At 32.7% G+C, this 13,562-nt stretch overlaps 1 protein-coding gene across 1 annotated transcript in view; it reads right to left on the reverse strand.

Annotated features, from left to right (window-relative positions):
* Nucleotides 1-13,562, reverse strand: part of LanA (laminin subunit alpha) — a 267,274-nt gene that overhangs the window by 183,492 nt on the left and 70,220 nt on the right. Inside the window, exons 11-12 of the mRNA XM_075372885.1 lie at nucleotides 9,221-9,355; nucleotides 5,513-5,677 (exon numbers count right to left, since the gene is read on the reverse strand). Coding sequence (XP_075229000.1) covers nucleotides 5,513-5,677; nucleotides 9,221-9,355 — 300 coding nt within the window. The remainder of the gene's footprint in view (nucleotides 1-5,512; nucleotides 5,678-9,220; nucleotides 9,356-13,562) is intronic.

Raw genomic sequence — 13,562 nt, forward strand, 5'->3', positions numbered from 1 at the left:
AGAAAAGAAAAAAAATCTAGAAACCTCTTTACTACCTAATTTCAATTATTATAGTCTTTTTGCATCAATCTGTTTGTTCTACAAAGTAAAATATATTTAATTTAAATATAGGATGTCCATAAAATGTTATCCTGATTAGGATTTATTAGTCTTTAGCCATAAACTAATGCTTTCTTTTATCTTATTGTTGCCTCTCTACTAGTGGTATTTTGTTTCAGATTTACAAAAATAAATTATGTTTACTGGTTTAGCCACTACAGGCTCTGTATTATTTATTTATTCAAGAATTGTTTTACAACAGAAAGTCCAATGTGTTGTGTGGTTAGCTAAAATGATGATTCCTGTTATAGTTCAGAAATATTTAGAGCCAAATAAGGTAACAATCCTCCACATGTGAAATTTTTAAAATCGTGGATAGAAAATTTATTAGAAACTGGCTTGATAAAAAAGGATAAAATCAATGTAAACCATCATCAGTAATGAAGAAATAATGTGTTTACTCGAACACCTGGTAAGTCAGTGAGACAAACATCATGGCAGTCACAAGTGCCAAAGTCTATAGTGCACAAGTGTGCACTGATCATTGACATTATCATGTAAACAATGATCATTGTAAACATGAGGACAACGGTAAAATTATTTTTAATAAAATTGATGAAAACAACCAATTTTTTTTTTATTTATCATGTCTGTAATACTGATAAAACAAAATTTTGTGTTAGTGGGAAAGTTAATTGATATAATGTGCAAAATTAGGGATAAGAAAACCTGCACAGTTAGGAAGCAAGGAAGCATGTAAGGGAAAGTTCTAACCCCAATATTTAGTATGGTGAATGAAATAATCAGATCTTTCTTCTCAAAAAAGTTGATAAAGTTGAACATGTTTTTATGGGTGTGGTAATTAACTACGCCTTTCCCCCATTGCAAGAAAGGCAGCCAAATGTCATCTTTCAGCTGCATGGAGCGCTTGCCCAGTGCACTGATAACATTTGTGACACTTTGACAGTAATAGTTCCATATCACTGGATCAAAAGTTATGTACTGATTCCTTCATCTCCAAGGTCATTGGACATAACGACAATGGATTTTTTCTTAACTTATATTAAAGAAATTGTCTGTACAACCACTGCTGAAGATGTGAATCTTTGCAGGAAAAGATTATATATGAAATAATAAACATAATACAACAAATGTATGGTGAGGTAGTACCATTTCAATAATGTTTCTGTCGTTAGGGTCAAGCATATTAGGTTTATTTAAGTGAAGAGGCACCAAAAAAAAAACTTTACAAATCAAAATGTATTTTTCTAAAAGTTGTGTACAACTACTTTAGTGAATAAAAATTATACAACACACTGGCTACAACACAAGGTAATCATTTATGGACCTGTATATTGAACTTATTTATATATAGATAAATGTTATCTTGTTATCTTGAACGTGCAACTATAGTAATGTTTTTTTTTCATGAAAGTCAATATAGAGCGAAATGATGAATTTTTTTATTCATATTTTTTTATCTTTAATGCAAATGTAAAAGTTGAACAATGGTAATTAAAAAAAAATGTTAACATTATTTTACAATAATATTATTAATGCTGATAACAATGTAATTCAATAAATACAAAGTGAGACTAGAAATACAAGGCGAGAAAATAGACAAACATAAAGGAGAAAATGAAAACCTAAAAAAACCTTGTTTAATTAATTTCATTTACATCAGATTTAAGAACAAAATAAACCATTTATAAATTACCTTATAACCATTTCATCTTAGCCATATACTTAAAAATTATATAAAATTATATACTTCAAATATCTACCTCTTCCAAGTATGCATTATTAAGACCTCTCACAACTTTCTGTAACATTTCAAATGTAGTGTTCATAATCCTTTCAGTAATGTCCTTTTTATTTCATCATTACTTTGAGGTTTAGTGGTGTAGATCCTAATTTTTTTTTGTAGTCTACTTTGTACTACTTTTGTAGTGCTTATGACTATGCACTTGAATCAGAAGATCAAGCTAATTATGGAATGTCTTCATTTCTCAAAATGACATGATTCCCAAACAGTTGTTGCACAGCAGCAATAGGCATGAGCAGTGGGTGCTGTTGTTGAAATCAAGATGACCTACCTAACTGTCTTAATTAATTAAAATGGTTTTGATCATACTGACATAACTGGATTAACAGTTGTTGCATAACAATTCTAATTTTCAAAGAAATATGGTTCAATAATTTTCTGTAAGGAATTATTGTTCCATTACTGTTTGGAGTTTTGTCTCAGCAAACAAGACAGCATTCCAAACAAGTACATTTTCTATATGAAGGGATCACTTGTGAAGGTGCTTTGGATTTTCTAACGCATAGTGTCAGAAATTTTGATTTTTTACAAAACCATTTAAGTAAAAATTTTCTTAATCTAATATGCATAGACTGGGAACAAAATTATGGTCATTTTTCTTATTATTGTTTAAAACTAATTCACAAAAATGTTCAAAATTTCTCATGTCCTTGGATTTTGTAATAAAGTGCAATTAAACTGATGAAAATTAAAATATTTTGACAACATTCTTTATAAATTTGTGTAGAATATGTTAAGCCATCTTGAATCACTTTAGTCTGATCACCTTTTTTTCAGAAAACAACAACTCTAACACCAGCTTCAACATCTACAGGTGTGCAAACTGTTCTTGCCTTACTGGTCTTTCTTTTAACTTATTCTTGCCTTAGTATGTTTTTTTTGGTGCATCACTCCACCACCCCATGATAATTAATGGTAACAATACAGTTTTACTTAAACAAATATGTTTACACAGACAGCATCTTGTCAACATTGCAAATAAAATTTCCCATTTCTTTAGACTATTTTGCATATAAGTATATAATTCATTAAAAAAAAGTTATGTATCTACAAACATGATAGTTACATAAAATAAAATCTCCACAGTGTGATTCATTGGATTCATTGTATGATCGATCCACAGAGTAGCTCTGGTTTCCAAAGAAATGAGTCCTGGTCTAAATATTGTGCTAATGATGGTTGTAACCGTAGTAAATTATATAAAAATGAGACCCCTAAAATCACAAAATCTTTTCTGCACTTTGTAAAGCTGGACGCAATACACTCAGTGTTACAATTTTCTTGAGAGGTAAGATGGTTATCACATATGGAATTTTTGCAACATGCTTATGAATTAAGAGATGAAATCGCCATTTTTCTGAAAGAGGAAACCTAACCGGAAGCCGAGAAGTTTCAAGATAGTTTATTTCTGATGGAATTAGGCTACTTAGTCAACATTTTCAAGAAATTAAATATCTTGAATCTTCAAGGAGTAAATACACATATGTTGGATACGAGTGATAAAGTTAATGTTTTATGTAGAAAATTGTAATTGTGGGGGTGGAAATTTAAAGCAAAAAACCTAGAAATGTTTGCAAATGTGGATGAATGTGTAAACTTATAAGGCTGAATAACAACATGTGAAAGTTGATTTTGTAATCACTGAAAATCATTTAGCCATGCTGACAAGGATTTAAAAAAATATTTTCTTGCTGACAACTTGGTAGCAAGTTACAAGTGGGTTACAAGTGGGTCCATCTCAAAATACCCCTAAAGGGCTCTCAACTGCCGAAGAAGAAATCTTAATAGACTTCACAGCAAGTGGCGAAATCAAAAGAAAATTTAGTAATAAATCACTCTTTGAATTTTGGGCAGGGGTGGATGAAGAGTTTCCTGTACTGAAAACAAGAGCATTTCATACACTATTCCAATTTTCAACATCCTACCTTTGTGAAACTGGATTTTCTGCGGTGGCTGTTTTGAAGACAAAATATATATCTCAGCTAAATATATAAAAAGAACTCAGAGGATCTACTTCTAATATTAAACCTTCCTTCGAAAAACTTTGCTCTGCAAGATAGGCCCAAGGAAGTCACTAATAATTCTTAAACTTGTTTTTACTGCAGTATTGATAAGTTAATTATAAAATACATTGTACAGTACTGATACAATCCTATTTATAAGTGTATTATATCAGTGTAAATATGTATTTTATTATTTATTATGTCAGGATTAATTTTGTTTTGCTTTCCTTTCAGTAAATTAATAAACTTTTTTAATAATATGTTCTTTCCGGTATGCGCACCTCCCATTTAGTGTTATCATGCTCCTCTAGGGAGGCACACCCTGCAGGTTGAGAAACACTGGGCTATACTGCTTGATCACAACCATCCTGAAAGTTGTTTGCATAACCTGTTCTTAGGTTATTTAGCAATTTTCATGTTATAAATAGTGTTTTGTGAAAGTTTATTTCATTTTTTATTACAAAATCATATTTCCAAATTTTCTGTTGTCTTGAATATAATGGACATAACTCTAAAAAAGAATTTGAAAATTTTCTCTATTTCTGAGCATACCAGTATGCTCAGAATAATGTCACCAGCATGACACAATGACAAATAGCTTCTGAAGGTAGTGTTGAGTACAGCAAATGTGATTTTAAAATAATTTAAAGAACCTGACCTCAAATGAAAGGCAAATATTGTTGTGAAATTAACACAGGACTGGATATCAGTGGAAAAAATAACTTGATTCCAAAATTATCTTCTGTGGACTTAAATTGAAAATTAGCAGCCAGTGGAACAGATTTACATGTGTCAAATGTTAGACCCAGACTTACTGCAGCTGGACTGAAAGCTCATTGGCCAACCAAAAAACAGCTTTTAACACCAGCAATGTGCAAAAAAAATGCTCTTGTTGCCCAAAGTACATGCCAATTGGAACAAAGAAGATTGGAAAAATTTATGTAATCAGACAAGTCACATTTTTATGTTCAGGGGCAAAGGGTCACATATATTACAAAAGCATCAGATGAAAATATATCACTGGCTCATATCCAAAAATCAGTTAAACAACCCCAGAAAAAATATTCTGGAGTTGATTCACATTTGAAGGCCCTTTTTCATTCCTTCCAGTAAGTGGTATGTTAAAAAGTGATGGATATATATCAAGATTCTGAGGAAAGGGTTGTGACACAAACTCAAAACAAATTCCCACAAGGTAACAGAGTGTCCAACAAGATTTGACACCATATCATGCTGCAAAAAATGAGGAAAACTTTTTCAAAGAACAAAAGATTAAAGTGCTCTCTTGGCTATGCAATTCCCCAGACTTAAAGCCAATTGAAAATTTTTGGACAATATTAAAACAAAATTCTCAAAAATAAATTATACCACAAAAATAGTCCTGATTAAAGCAACAATTCAGTATGGTTTTTTGATGAACAAATAAAAAAAATGTGTAGTACACTTGTTGAATTTATGCCATATAATTTACTTGAAGTGATTAAGAATAAGGAGGACATATTAATAATTAGATATTCACAAACTGTACAAGTATGATTTTTTTTCTAAATAAACTTACTTTTTATTAAATAATATCTGTATTTAAATTAATTTGCACAATACTGTATTTGGGTACAGCAGACTGTTAATATAAGAGGCCTTTTACCTTCACACCCATCCACATTGTTAGGTTGTAAGTTCCAGTATAAGGGGCGACATTGATCACAAACTCTTCCTTGTACTCGAGGTTTACACTGACACAATTCACCTAATGGTAAAGATCCACATCCTGCAAATGTTGCTAACACTCCTGCAGGATTACAGTTGCATTCTAAAACAAAATAAAGGATATAAAATTTTTATATATTTAAGTACAAAATTTTTAATTTAAAAATGAAGCACACTATAAACAAATATAAATATTAAAATGAACTTTGTTATTTACTTATGTTCTTTATTAATATTTTCTCCACTGAGAGCAGACACACTGAGAGTACACACCGTATCCTATGTTTTTAATAGTTGGAACATCATATCAGCTGTGAAGAACTCATTTGTTTATGAGTTATTTTTCACCCAATTATAATGACAGAAGGTATTTTCTTGAACAGCAAGTGCACAATGCAATTATTTTTTTCATTACTGCATTTTCCATATATGCAGTAATAAAAAAATATGTACATATATCTATATCTATACTAATAAACAAATTTCTTGGGGTTATTTTTGTCCATGCTAATCCCAGAATCTACGTAACCAATTTAAATGAAATTTTGCACGCTCTTAGCAGGCACTGAGCAGAAGATTTTTCACTTTTTTTTATATCAATATTTTAAAAAGAACTGGAGTTATAACAAATTTTATTCACTTACCTTTTTGATAAGTTAGTCTGACAGTGCGATGCATTACTAGTTCTGCCACTTTGTCACCATCATTGTCATATATTTTCTTCAATGGCGGAATTGATCGAAAAGGTTTATGAATTAACTGAATCCATATATTTGCACGATGATGTGTCATTATGTAAACATGTGATACTAGCTCCAAGAAATGAATAAGTAAATGCTATAAATAGGTGTATACTGCAAGAATTTCCATGAGATGAAAAAATATACATACTCCATTAATAGTGTTTTAAGCAAAGAGGATGCAGTTCATTACCTACATGAGTTTTTGAATTATTTATTAGTATCAGGATTGCCAGCTCACACAATAAAATTAAAAATAGGTTTTCCAATTGTACTCATGAGAAAGGTTCTAAAGCCACCATAGTTATGATGTAATGGAACTCAATTGAAAGTTAATCTCTAAAAATAAAAAAAAAACATATTGAACTTTACTTACGAGCCGCTTGCTTTCTCATCGGCAATTATATGTGGTATGTTCTTGAGTAAGCAAGAGCAGCTAGTTCTTTATTTGCTGTGATAACAGAAGAACCAGAAATGTAGTTTAAAAGAGTCACTGGTGTAAAAATGAATACAAAAATGCTATTTGCATTATTATATTGAAAAAATATTTCATCTATTTCTCTATATGAATTGTGTTAGGGCATGTTCATAAATATCTCAAAATTATCAAATACTAATTTTATGTATTGAGGACGTTAATGATGATGAATCTACTATGTCATACTGTGGATATTTATAAATCACAATAAGAAATATTTTACATGTACTATTATGATTTATAAATTCGACAATTGCTACTACAGTCAATTGTTCACATGTAAAGCTGAAAGTACCTGTTAGTGTATGAATAACGTATAACTATATAAAAGTTTGTTACGTCTAAGTTTTGTATTTTTTGCTCAAGGTAGATAACTGTTTTATAGCATATATTTAGAACTGGTCACGGAAAAAGAAGGTAGTTTTTTAAATCATTATCTTCTTGAATAATTACTTTTTAAATTAAATATTATTAATCATACACATATGATGGTTGTTTAATAATTAAAGAGGTAAATTACTATAGAAAAACTATATTTTTTCGAAACTAACACTACCTTTCAACATAATCTCCAGCTACATTTAGGGAAAGTCCCCATCTTTCTATGAGGTTTCTTATTCCAGTAATAAAGAAGTCTTCACCTTGTGTACTGCATTCTTGACCCTCTGATGGTCACCAAACTGTGCCATGAAAAAACTCTGAGAAGACCAAACAAAAAAAAAATTTGATGGCATGAGATAAGGGACTTTAAGATGGTTTTGTTAACATCTTCCAATCCGACTTTTGAATAGCTTCCTGCGTCTTTTGAGTACAATGAGGCATGGGCATTATCATACAGAAGAATTACACCTTTTGAGAGAAAACCAGGTTTCATCCTTGTTGTGGGTTTCACTTTATTTACTAGCATATCATAACAGTACTCACTGTTGAATGTGTGATGATGTCCTTCCAAATAATAGAAATAAATTGGTCCCGAAACACCACTAGCGTCACTTTACCAGATGAGGCAAAGGTTTTGAATTTTTCCTGGAGGGCAAATTTGGGTTTCCACTCCATACTCAACATTTGAATCTTGACTCAAATGACGAATCCAAGTTTTGTCATAAGTTATTATGCAATCTAAAAAAATAAGCATTACCTTCTGCTAAAAACTGTTATTAACTATTAACTTCTGCACATATGGGGATTTGTGTGTCTTTGTGATTTTGAATTGACTGTCTCACAGTCCACTTCAAACAGATACTTGCACAACAGATTTCAGCAATTTCTCAAATTTTTGTATGTTTGTCATTTTGATTAAGATAGTAATGATTTTGCAAGGCATCAGCAAAAACTTCTAATGGTCTTCCACTATAATGAAAATCAATGATAATTGTTCCATGCGATTTAAACTGTTTCATCCACTTATACAAATTTGCACTGGTAATACAGTTATCATCATATCTGATTAATATCTACCAGTGAATCTGAGAAACTCTATCATTTAACTCTCTTACTGATGAATTTTAAAATGTTAAGTATACTTAACTATTGATGAGTTAAAAAAAGAAACATAAGACTTACTAAATTTGAAATATATTTTTCAATTATTAGATAAAAAACGTATCATCTATTATATGCAAAGATGTGTAATTATATCCAAGATTCAATTCCTTAACCACAATATTATCATTAACATTTCCACTAATTATTCACTCATCTTCAACATTCCCACGATTACTATTATTTCATTAAAATCAGATTCATTATTGGAATAATATATTCCAGTATTTCATCATTAAAAAGATTCTGAATAATACCATAAAAAAATAAACAGGGAGAACTATGTGTCGCAAACTGATTATCAAATCCACATACAACCTAACACTAGACCAGCACAGATGATAACTCAAGACATGACAGCCTTTTGTATTTTACGTTATTAATTTATTTCTAAAAAGTGTACAGTTTAACATTTTTATGAAATCTGTTGAAAAATTATCATAACATTAATCATTATTAATTAGAAAATCTGTACATGTATTTTATGAAATAAAAGTTATAAATTGTAAATGTGTAATTATGGTGGCAGGGTAATTAAAAACAGATAATAAAACAGTAAAGCTGTATGTAGTTTTATGTCTGATGAATTACAAAACATATTTTATCAGGTCAGAACATTCTTCTTACCTTAAGAAGCCTAAGACTCTTAAAAAAAAAAAATCAACATTTCCTTAGATTCTAAATCAACAATTATTACATTCCTAAGAATCTAAGGAAATGTTGATTTTTTAAGCCCTTGTAATTTATTATTCAATAACATATAGTAATATCTTCTCATTGATAATACAGCAGTGGAAGAAGAACTAATTTATATTAGAAACATAAATAAGCATCTAAAGTATAAAATTAATTCATATAATCAATTAACAGTTTTTAAAAACATTACCTTCACAGATTGGAAAATTATATAGATCCGCTCTACATTGTTCGCAATGGATGCCAGCAAAGTTAGGTGCACACTGGCATTTACCTTCATTATCGCAAGATACACCAATTGAACCATGACTATCACAATTACAAGCTAAATAAAAGTAAATAAATAAATTATAAAATTATCCAATAATAAATAAAAAATAGAATAAAAGTAATGTTATAAAAGTTTTTTTTTTAACTTTTAAATAAAATGAGTAAGAGAATACATGAATCTTTTTTAAATACACAATTAAATTATTTGGCTCACGCCCAACACTGATTCTAAATAATCTTAGAAAGGAGAAGTCTTTTTAAACATTAAGGCATACACATTTTATATTTTATTACCATAATACAAGCTTACCAAAAGTACTATCAATTTCTGCAAAGAAATCATATATTAGGTAGAATAATTGTGATTAGACTTCAACACATTTTTAAATGCATTAAACACACAATGTGTGTTAAACACAACACATTTTTAAATAAGTTGAAAAACTTTTCAACATATTTAAACATAAACAGTACATAACCAACACATTTTTAAACTTCAACATATTTTTAATTAACATATAATTATAAGATTTTTAATTTTTATTAATTTAGCTAGCATATTTGATGAAGTATGAAATAGCTTAATATTATACAAATAATCCCTGACTACATTTATTATAAATATGTACATCTTTATTCACTCTGTAGCTTTTTATACCTAGAAGGTCTTCAGACAGATAAAAGCATGGAACTGTCAAAAAACCTCCCTATTAATAGATTTTTCATATCTTTGGAAAGTCCAGTAACAAACACTTTTCTAATCTAACAAAAACGTTTGTAAATTAGAAAAAGGGAGGCACCCTATAAAACTGTTCCATAACTAATAAAAAGAAAGAAAGCAACCATGATAAATTTTTACAAATTATTTTTTACTGTTCAGTCAATGTTGTATACCACAAGTTTTCACACATTCATCCCAATACAGATATAGCAGCCCTAAAAAGTTAGCTTTTTCATTCATTACATCATAATTCGATTGTACGTTGTCATGTTTCTGTTTATTATATTAACTTAATAGTTTTGATAGAATTTGTCTTTTTTTATTTAATAGTATAATTTATAAGTAAGCATATTTGTTTAACATTAACATAAGAATTCAAACAAAAGGATTCTCTTCTCCAATTCTTAACATTTATAATCTACAAGAGGTGGTCCTGACAAAACTAACACAATAGAATGTTGAGTAATCAATCCCAACAGGTAATCAGGTGAATAAACAAACTTGTATTGAAAGCTGGGAATTTCATCTTCCCACCTGAACATCTTGGGCCACTTTACAAATTTGTAGAAATATCAATTCATATAGGTTATGATGTGGAATATAGTAGACAACTCAAGAAAAAATACAGTTATTGCAAGAGAATATATGAGAGAGGTCAGTATCTTTCATGTATAGTTTCATTATAGGACTGCCAATAAACTGCACAAACAAAAATTTAAAACAATTCAGAGAAGCAAAAGGAACAAGAGATTGATCAGATTAAAAACTGGAAATGAAAAATGACTAAGATTATCGGGGTATGAAACATAATAACTTTAACTGGTATCAAAGTAGAAATAGTGACATGGATGGTGCAGAAAGAATAAGAGGACAAGCAACAGTTAATGATGGTAACTTAAGACTACAACAAATTTAGAAAATTTACTGCTGACCTGATGCTAAAGGGACAAGAGTAAGAAGACCAACTTTTTTGTGAGGCCCTTGAACTTTTTTCAGGACCCTTAATCCTGAAAATTTTCAGATAGTCTTGCAGGAAGAATTGCCACCCCAATGAGTTTCACTGAAGAAGCAGTTATTAATAGAAGATGCATACACAGTAACATAAATTGAGCTGTGGTGACAGATACAATTCCCATGGAACCCATCCATTGAAAAAAATAATAAAGATAGGAATTTGGGATGTCTCTGATCAGGGGAGTTTTCCATTTTGCCAGATCTTAATTTCAATCTGATGTTCTCTGATAATTCAAAAACAAAAAATAAAAATAGTGGGGTTTCAGCAACATCATCAAATTATGATAGCTAAAATTTTAAAACAAGTTTTTGTTTGATACTACATTATCTAACTGAAAAATGTATGTAGAATAGCAGATGATACTGAATCGCACTAGTGGTCGGAGAAAAAAAGGTTTAATTCTCTAGATAAGAAACAGGTTGAGTTGAGTTATACCAATGGACCAGGATACACTTCGAGTTGTGTGTCTGATGCGTACGGACATACTTAACCTCTTTACGTGACTTGTATCAGTTTTACTGTTTATTCATTTGTTTTTTCTTGTTCCTGTTCTTGTTCTTGTGTTATTTTGTTTTCCGTTTTGGTGTACTCTTTCTTGTTTCGTTGAGTTTTCAAGCCTAATTACATTTTTAATGTGAGTTCTTCATTGCTAGGGCCTATTGACCATAGCAACGGTGGGCTGTGGACAATTTTTCATTATATACTGGATTTTTTTTTTACATTTTTGGATCTGTTAACATTTACTTGGATTGGGTTCGGCTTCATTCTTTTTTTTTATACTTTCCGGACGTTGAAAATTTTTTTTTTGTTTACTTTTTGACTTCGATATTTTTGTACATGGACTGTTATGATGTCCGATCTTGAGGACATTGAATCTGATAGTAGTTGTCATTTGGCCCTTGTGAGTGGCGAAGGACCGGTGGGAGATGAATTGTCTCATGATTTTCCACTCAGCACCGATGAATCTGGGCAGCCTGTGCGAGGCACAGATTTACCCAAGACCCGTGGTTCGTATCTTGCTGCGGCCGTTGATGTGGAACCCGGCTGAGTTGTTGATCCGTCGCCGCTAGTGAGTGGAAGTAAGTCTGCACGGAGCAAGATATTTGAAAGTAACCGACAGGTGTCGTCTGCAGTCGCATCCCCGAGGTCATGTAGTTCTTCCGAGGTCCGAGGATGAAAGCATGCAACTGGGTTGCGAAGTGGATATGGGGCAGGGCAGTACTGTATCGGCACCGGATTTTAAGAGAGGGTTCGAACAGGGTCTCACCAGATGTCAGCGATGACAACAGCACCGTACGCCAAGATGACGGTACTGCACGAGCGACTGATTTAGACTTTGGATTGGTTGCCCAGCTTATGGTTTCACAGATTTCGACATAACAGTCGCTGGTGGTAAGCAATCTAAACATCAAATGGGAGATTAGGTTTAAGTTATCTTGACTAAGTTAGCAGGACGGGTAGCAGGGGTCGTGCTGCCCTGCACTACTTGTACGACCAAGGGTTGGGATGCCAGTGGACAAAGTTGGACACTGCATCGAACGGTTGGTCTTGTACGACTTCAGAAGAGCAGGGGACCCGGTGAGCGTTTTTCTCCCTCCCAACAGAGTGCTGCTGCTTCAGAAGTTAAGGTCCCGGGGATCAAGAGATCGACCCCGGTAGTGACTGAGAGCCGCACGATTGTAGTAAAGGCGGCCGGTAAGACATACGCTGAATTGCTGAAAACAGTGAAGGCTACAGTATCAAAGGATAAGGCCGGTGAGAGATTCTCTCAATCCGGAAGGGGCCTATGGAAGAGCTTTGCATCCGGATTAAAGGGGTGCAGAAGGCAGAGGAGTTGAAAGAGACTCTGTGTAGTAAGACGAACGATCTTCATGTTACTTACAAATCGAGGGGTGGTAGAAGGTCGGTCGTTCATATTCAGGACATAGAACACGACTCCTCTGAACAGGAGATACGGAATGCGTTGAAGCAAGTAATTGGAGACTCAGAGGAGTTCAAGATAACTTCTGTGAGATCGGCATACGAACACACATGAAATGCCACGGTCATTACTAGCCAACATGCGGCTAAGAAGCTGACGGATGAACGCATCAAGATCGGCTGGGTCCTCTGTTGTACGTACATCAGAGAGGGGGAAGACAGGTGTTTTTAGTGCTGGGGGGGTGGGGCATGTCGGGGCTCGGGCCCGGAAAGAACTGATTTATGCTTCACCTGTGGGAAACCGGATCACGACAGGAGCGATGCACGGAAGCGACATGTTGCGCGCTGTGTGGTATGAAAGGCAACCGAGACAGAGGATGTCCGACAACGAAATCAGGTTCTTCCAATTCAATGCAAACAGGTGTAGACAGGCCATGGACCTGTGCTGGGAGGTGCCCTCAGCGAGAGGCGGTAGACGTCATCCTGGTATCACCCCTATCGCCTACGCTGATGGTTTAGCCCTGGTTGTGGTAACAAAGACCGAAGAGGAGGTGACACGTGCCGTGAATGCCGCTATCGTGATGGTCGGTGAGTGGATGGCCGGGA

This window comes from Lycorma delicatula, chromosome 8, assembly GCF_047948215.1.
Source record: "Lycorma delicatula isolate Av1 chromosome 8, ASM4794821v1, whole genome shotgun sequence".
Taxonomy (NCBI): domain Eukaryota; kingdom Metazoa; phylum Arthropoda; class Insecta; order Hemiptera; family Fulgoridae; genus Lycorma; species Lycorma delicatula.